The 8012-nt window shown below is 52.9% G+C and overlaps 1 protein-coding gene across 1 annotated transcript; it reads right to left on the reverse strand.

Moving 5' to 3' along the window:
- Positions 1–770: 770 nt before the first annotated feature.
- On the reverse strand, positions 771–3840 carry Nudt18 (nudix hydrolase 18). The gene is made up of 3 exons (XM_057786380.1): positions 3545–3840; positions 2408–2621; positions 771–2193 (listed from the first exon to the last, which is right to left on the reverse strand). The coding sequence occupies exons 1-3, from the start codon at positions 3704–3706 to the stop codon at positions 1598–1600; spliced, it is 972 nt and encodes a 323-aa protein (XP_057642363.1). The 5' UTR covers positions 3707–3840; the 3' UTR covers positions 771–1597.
- Positions 3841–8012: the final 4172 nt, after the last annotated feature.

An 8012-nucleotide genomic window follows, 5' to 3' on the forward strand; every position in this document is an offset into this window, starting at 1 on the left:
CTTCCTTTGCCCCGCTCTTTTGGTTTCTTTTTTCTTTCTTTTTTTTTTTTTTAAGTTTTTCGAGACAGGGTTTCTCTGTGGTTTTGGAGCCTGTCCTGGAACTAGCTCTTGTAGACCAGGCTGGTCTCGAACTCACAGAGATTCACCTGCCTCTGCCTCCCAAGTGCTGGGATTAAAGGCGTGCGCCACCACCGCCCGGCTCTTTTGGTTTCTATTTAACATTTTCATTTTTAATTGTGTGTGTCTATAGAGGGGTATGTGCACATTGAGTTACAGTGTCCACAAAGGCCAAAGAGGGGGTTGGATCACCTGGAGCTGGAGTCATAGGTGGTTATGAACCACTTAGTGTGAAAGCTGGGAACTGAACTCAGGTCCTCCGCAAGAACAGTACAAGCTCTGAATTGCTGAGCCATCTCTCTGGCCTCCAAGTTTTCATCAAATATAATAAAATAATAATAATATACTATGTCACTTGGCATGCTGAAGCACATCTGTATTCCCAGGACTCAAGAATCAGAGGTGGGAAGATCACAACAAACTTGAGGTTAGCCTGGTCTATATGAGTGGATTCTATCTCAAGAAAACAGAATCCTGTTATGGCCTGGGAATGCAAGCCAGTTGGTAAAGTGCTTGAGTTCTGCAGACATAGGATGATCAGAAATTCAGTGGCATCCCCAGCTACATTATAAGAGTTCACGGTCAGTCTGGGCTGTGTGAACTGAGGAAAGGGCTTGAACAAAACTCGCAGGGCAGTGGTGGTGGCACACGCCTTTAATCCCAGCAGAGGCAGGAAGATCTCTCTGAGTTCAAGGTCTACAGAGCGAGTTCCAAGACAGGCAAAGATACACAGAGAAACCCTGTCTCAAAAAACCAAAGCCAAACTAAAACAGAGTCCTGAAGCTCAAAGAGAAGGAAGCTTGGGCTGAGAGGCCAAGGTGTCATTCTCAGTTCTTGTCCCCACATGCAATTTCACCAGACCAAACTGTTCCAACACCTGGACAGGTCTGAGCTGTGTTTTTATTAGGGGTGTGGTCACTTCAAAGTCCCACACCTATCCCAGCAGGACAGAAAGGCTAAAGAGAGCCTGGGTGGGTTGAGGCTTCAGTCAACAGCGCTGCCTAACCTAGGAGCCCTACACCCCTGCATAACATGAGTGTGTATATCAGGAGGAAAGACCTGGATGACTGGGGGTGGGACAGTGGCCCTATATCTTCCCCACACACACATTTAGGCAAGAAAGCAAGTTAAACAACACCTTTTTACTCAGCAATGAGGGCTCTGCCCTGAAGGACGAGTCGGCCTTGTCCCAGCCCCTTCTACATTCCTAAGGGCTTGGATGGATTAACATGCGACTTTCACCAAAGTGGACAAAGAAATAAGATGGTGCCATTTGGGGCTCAAAAAGCTCCTCGCCATCTTGAGAGAAGCATTGTGTACCCTGAGAACAACGGAAACCCTTGAGCACTGGATTCAAGGCACTCTCCCCTTGGGCTCCACGTGGGGTCCCTGCACACAGTGCAATGAGATCTCTGATCGCCAGCCTCTTTCCAGTCCACAGAGGGAGGGTGGTGGCTCAGCTGTCACTGCTGGCGCCTCTCTATCTGCTCAGGGGGATGACGGAAGATTCCTGGAGTCTGTGTAGAAGCTGTTTTTGTAAGTCTTCCTCTAAAACCTTCCACCAAAAGTAGTTCTCACCCCGAATCTTTGGGGGCTCATCTTGGATTCCTGGGTTCCGAAAAGCCACGGCCACTAGCACATTCAGGCAGATCCCATCTGCGTGGTCTCTGCCCAGGTGCTGCAGTCCAAGCAACCCCTTGGTCTCCACGGCCAGATTGTGGAGCGTCAGGCACTCCTGTAGCAGCCGCAGGATGGCCACCTTGACGCCACCCCTTTGCTCCATAGGGGTGAAGCCACAGGCAGTGATGGGCAAGTGAGGTGTCCCCACTGAGCCCACCAGCACCCACACTGACTGGACTGTGGTAAAGGTGGCCACCAGCCGCTGGCAGACCACACTGCAGGGAAGCTCTTGAGGCAGAACGTGAGGGTGCATGGCTTGTTGGCAGAATTTGGCACCCAGCTCTACCAGGTGCAGAACATCATGGGCTCTAAGTGGAGTGGGCAGGGAAACCCGTGGGTACCAGCCAGCCTGTAGGGACTCAGCATCTGCCTCCTTGGAAGTCTTGAGAACTCCACCTAGGGGAGATTTGGGGGATGAGGAGAGAGCCAGCATGAGAAGTGTTTAGTCTGAGAGAGAAAAGGTGTTGTCACCCAAGCATTCCAGGTGGAGGACCCCTTCCCCCAAGCTCTCAGCCTGTACTAGGTCAGTGGCAATTTACAGAAGCCACAGTGTGACTGGCTTAGGAGAAGAAAGGGAGGAAGTGCCCGATTGCCCCCAGGTGGGATGTACCTGTGGGCCGAGCAAGGAATACAAAACGGATCCAGGAGGCACCCCGCTCCTCCACAGACAGCAGTGTCACTGGCTCACAGAGCAGCCCAGCCTCCTCCTTCACCTCCCGCTGCATCGCCTCCACGATGGTCTCCCCGGCTTCCATTCTCCCAGCAGGGAGGTACCATGCTCCCCGGCACTCTCTTTTGGCCTCCTGGATCATCAACACCTCATCCTGAGAGAAAAGCAAGACAATCTTCACTCCTACCCAGCCAGTCAGGGGCTCTAAAAAGAGCAGCCCCTAGCTGGATGGATGGTGGCCCAAAGCTTCCTTCTTGGTAGACACCTTCAGGGTTGCAGGGTCCTCGGGACTCAAGAGTCTGCTGTGGTTCAGCGCTGTGGCTGCGGCCTTCTCTATGCTGTAACACGACTTTGGATTCAAAAGGATTTCTGTTTGTAGGAAAGGGCTGAGGTCCCTGGGCGGTGCTTCAAGGAGGCCCTATGCTGAAGGTTGCCACCACTCCAATACTGACTCATATCTACGCCACTGTGATGCTCTCTTGTTCCCCACAGGACTTAAAATCGCTTGTGTCCAGTCCCCACTTTAGGGTCTGAGCTTTGAAATTCAGCTCCGCCTCCATACTACCTACCCCTACTTGGCCAGATGTTTTCACATAGACTTTTACAGAGGGGTTCACTAATAGATGATAGATAGATAGATAGATAGATAGATAGATAGATAGATAGATAGATAGATAGATAGAAAGATAGATAGATAGACAGACAGATAGATGATACTCTCAGAGGGTCAGAGACCTACGTGTAAGCTCCCCATTGCTAACGGTGGGGCCGGGAGGGTCTAGGAAACCCCTTCAGTAAGCCAGACGTGGTGCCAGACTCCTGGTAAGGAAGGAGGTATACTGCAGGCCTCTCCTAGAGGAGGCGAGGGGGAGGGAGGATGACAAACCGCCCCGGGGCCTCGGCTTCTTCCTCTGTATTATAGTCTATAAGGACGATCTCAGCTTAGCGGCTAGTGTGAGAGTGCTTTGCAACACTGGGAAGCGCCACGCACAGGCAGCGGCCGTTGGCTCGCCTGTTCCCACCGGGGCTGGCGGCGCGCTCCCGAGACCAGCTGAAGGCCGGCGGCCGGACGCTCACCTGCTCGTTGAGGAACACGGCCAGCACCACGTAGCAGACATTCTTCCGCAGCCGCACGGGCGACAGCGGCTTGCCAGCCGGCTCCGAGTCACAGCTCTGCACCAGCAACCCCTTACCCCCCAGCACGGTGGCCAGCGCCCCCGCCAGGCCTTCCGAGGCCATCAAGTCTCCAGGGAGGTGGCAAGCCGGGACCCGCCAGACCCCCGGAGGCAGGCGGCGGGGACCGGGGCTGCGGTGGGTCGCTAAGCCCAAAGCCCCCTCCCCTGCCTGGAGAGCCAAACCTAACGCGGAATCTCCAGGAGAGGCCGGGCTGCTGATAGGCTGCGCGTCACCACGGCCTGCCCGGATTGGCCAGCTCACGGCGGTTACCGAGGGGGCGGGGCTCCGAGGACCCTCCCTCTGCTCCCCCCGCCCCCCCCCCCGCCTCTCTGGGGTTTCAGCCGCTGGTCGCTCACTATTTTCCCCTGCTCTTAGCTAATTCACCCAGCACGCACTTGTCCGCGCGGGTTCCGACGATAATGTCACCCTGCCTGTAGGGTGCTGAACCCCACCGCGACCGGGGTCGGAGGCGTCACTCGTCTGATGACATTACGGAAGCCTAGGCTATGCCGTTAGCTCCCACTGTCCTGCTTTTTATCATAAACAAACTAGAGAAGCACTGGAGAGGAATAGGCCCCAAATAACTTTCTGACTTCGTTAAAATGTTCTGAACTTCAAGTGGCCGGGATACATAACGTTGCCTTGGAGATTCTGATCTGTGTGGATCGATGGGCCCAGACATTTGAAAAGTCAGCTGCAGGACTGGTTTGGGCAAATTATGTGATTGACATGGTTCAGAGGAGAGATGGGACAGGGCTGGTATGGTCAAGGTGGGATAGGACTGGGGGTGAAGGAAAGGGATTGGGGGAGGGGTGAGAAAGAGCTTGGAGACCGCAATGCAGCCTTTATCAAATTCCCCCTGCTCAAAGCATTTGCCATGTAGTTTCAAGGCTTCTGCAGCAGACGGCATCCTTAGAGGGCAGGGGTGGTGCCCTCCTACCCAGCATGCAGGGCCTAGCCATGGGGAACAGGGTGTGGGTTGTTTTGGCCAGCTCTGTCCTCTCCCCCAGCCTGACCTTTCTTCCTCTGAGCTTCTTTAACCTCGGCTCAGGACAGGAAGGCAGGGCCAGCTGGAAGGAATCCACAAAGCAGGCCAAGTCTGGGCTCCTCACCCCATCCTAGCCTTTTCCTCCTCCCTCCTGCTGGCTCTGTGTACCTCCTTTGGGGGACCGTGGCTTGGTGGTGCTGACAAAGCTCTGGAGTTTAAGCCAGACATCCAGCCACTGCTGGCTGGCTCTCTCTGTGCCTGGGTGGCCTCGATTTCCTCATCTGTAGACTAGGTCTATAACAACCGGCCTTCTCCCCGGTTGTTGAGAAGCCAAGATGGGCTGGGAGGAGTCACCTGGACTATCTGAACACGGCGACCAGGCAGTCCACCTATTCTCCAGTTAGGATGTCAAAGTCATCGCGTTTGTTGCTACACAAAAAACAACCTCTAGAGCCCTGTGAAACCGGGGGTGGGGTGTGTGTGTGTGTCTCAGCAGTACAGAATTTGCCTAGCATGCGGAAGAGCCTGGGTTCAATCCTCAGCATCACAAAACAAACAAACAGCTTCTGTGCTCCTTGGTCTTCACTCTCAGGATCTCAGCCCCATAGGACAGACACGTCATCTAGCTTTTCTCCCTGATGCTGATGCTGACTGAGTGCAAACTCCCTGGAGATGAGACTGTCTGAGGTGGGACCCACCTAGTGGACCACAGTATTTGGAGACACTTGAACACTGCTTGCTTGAGGCCATTGAAAACCTCCCACCTCCAAATAACTGCAGTCACTGACAGAGAGGCAAGATCAGGCCCCAGGGTGCAGATGTGCCTGTTAAAGCTCTTCCCTCCTTTTCCTTCCCTTCCTCTCCTCTCCCTCTTCTCCCCTCTCCTTTCCTCCCTTCTCTCCTCTTCTCTTTCCTCCCTCCCTCTCCTCCCCCCTCCTCTCCCTCCTCTTATTCTCCTCCCCTCCTCTCCTCTATTGTCCTTCCCTTCCCTTTCCTTTCCTTCCCTTTCCTCTACTCTCCTTTCCTCTCATCTTCTCTCCTCATCACTCTTGTTTAGATCTCTCAGTTCCTCAGTTTTCCCATCTGTGAAGTGGAGGCAGCACTGGTCATAGACTCCATTCTACCTCCCAGGAATGATTTGGGAGAGGGTGAGGTCATGTCTGGGCAGGCTGGGAGAGCTGCAGAGGCGTCCTAAGATAAACAGCAGACAGCCTAACTGCCTGGAAGAGCAAAGGCTGCCACAACCGCAGTTCCATTCCTCCATTATCATGGGGGAAGGGAAAACACTCAAACACTCGTCTGTTGTGGAGGGCCTAATTGCCTCGTCATAAGCCACACTGAAGCAATAGAACACCGAAAGCCCCTTGTAAACACAGAAGGCATTTGAAAGAGGCAAACAAGAAAGGTTGGCTTTCTCAAGGCCCTGGGGAAAAGAGCAGTGGTCAGAGACAGGTGAGGGAGTCCTGGATAGAAAGGGGTTCATGAGACAGGGAAGGAAACCGAGACAGACCCGCTCTAAGTATGTCTTCTATCCTCTGGGGGAAAACACTCCTGGAGCGGCCGTGGACAAGCATAGTCTGCCTAGTAGGGCTCTCCCAGCACCCATGGGAGCAGGCTGTCTTAGGGTGCATGCATGCGCATGTGTAAATGACCTCGTGAACAGAGGGATCTGAGATAGGCAGAGTCAGGTCTCCTGGGACAGGGCTGGGCAGGCAGGATGAGGCAAGGGTGTCTGGGATGCTAGAGTACTTTACAAGGTGGCAAATCCTGTCTCTTGACAAAGAAGGGATCCGCGAGAAGGACAGCAGGAGGAGGGCCCTTGGGCTCTACTGCTAGCTCCTTGAAAGACTTTGGAGTCACAGATCAGACAAAGGCATTTCTAAACCCTGGGACACAAAAGGGTATTACTGGGAACACTGGGGAAATTCCTGTGAAGCCGAGGCTTCCCGGATAGGATCATAGTAATGTTATGGCCTTGGTAATGATAAAAGCACCAACCTTGTATAAGATATTCCCACTAGGGGACACGAGGTAAAGGAAATGGAAGCTTTTGTTTGGCTTTTCAAGGCAGGGTTTCTCCCTGTAACAGCTCTGCTATCCTGGAAGTCGCTTTGTAGACCAGGCTGGCCTCTAACTCATTGAGATCCATCTGTCTCTGCCTCTCAAATGCTGGGATTAAAGGCGTGCACCACTGCCACCCAGGATTTCTCTGAACCACAAACCCCAGCAGTCCAATGGGAAGCCACGCATGCGCAGGACATTTTCTCCCAGACACCTGGAGCCCCCTTAAAAACGGGGCGTCTCAACCCGCCTCCCTCTTCTCCTTTCGTCTCTTCACTCCCGTCCCTTACCTGTTGTCCCCCCCCCGCCACCCCCGCCATTAAAGTTTACCCACGTGGGACCCCACGTGTCTCGTGTTTCCTTTCCAACCCCGCAGAAATAATAACAGCCAGTAACTAAAAGCTTTATGTGCTATATCTGTTTTTGTTTTCTGAGGGTTTTGTTTATTTTTTTAGAGGCAGGGTCTCACTATTTGACCCTGGCTGGCCTTGAACTCAAAGCACCACCTCTCAAGTGCTGAGATTAAAGGGATATGCTACCACACCATGCTATGTGCTATATTTGCAACTTGACTGTAAAATTGTAATTATTTCAAGATAAAATGTAGGGAAATTTTATAAGAAAAAGGGACAAGCAGCCAATGAATGGAGATACACCCCTGAGCTCACTTCCAACTTTTTAGCTGGTGTCATGGTGGATCTCAGACAAGTACCGGAGCTGAAGGCTGACCAGGAGCCACGGACCATGACATAAGCAGAGGCCCCAGGACCTCTGCTGGGAGCAGTGCCAACCAAGGGCCCCCGGCCTACGTCTCAGGGTCAGATACTGTTTGGGCTAGCTCTATTCTTGGTCCAATCCTAGAATAAATGAGTGCTGGTCCAGCTGCTGTTTGTAAGGGCCAGACAAATCCGCCCTCCAGGGAGCTGTGATGGTGGGGGAAGGGTGCCTCTGCCATTTCACCCCAATTCACAAAGCTCAGGGCTACACCTTTCCCAGGAAATCCTGTAGTCGGGGCTTAGGGTGACATTAGGACAAGGCTAGAGAAGGTAAAGCGTTAAGTAAGAACATGCCACTTGGAACGCGATCCGCGCTAGAGTCATGAGGATGGAGGAGCAGAAAAGCTTGTCTTTAAACTCCGTGAAGCGCTAAAACTAGAACGTCAGCGAGGTGTCTTGAGTCAGCAAACTTGGTTCAAATCCCATTCTGGCACTAAAAAGGCTGGGTAACCTTGGGTGACTTATTTAGCCCCAAACTGCCTGTTTCTTCTGTAAGATGGAAATAGACTGTCTGTACCTCAAAATAGCATCAGGGATTAAATGA

This window comes from Chionomys nivalis, chromosome 12 (genome assembly GCF_950005125.1).
Source record: "Chionomys nivalis chromosome 12, mChiNiv1.1, whole genome shotgun sequence".
Lineage (NCBI taxonomy): Eukaryota > Metazoa > Chordata > Mammalia > Rodentia > Cricetidae > Chionomys > Chionomys nivalis.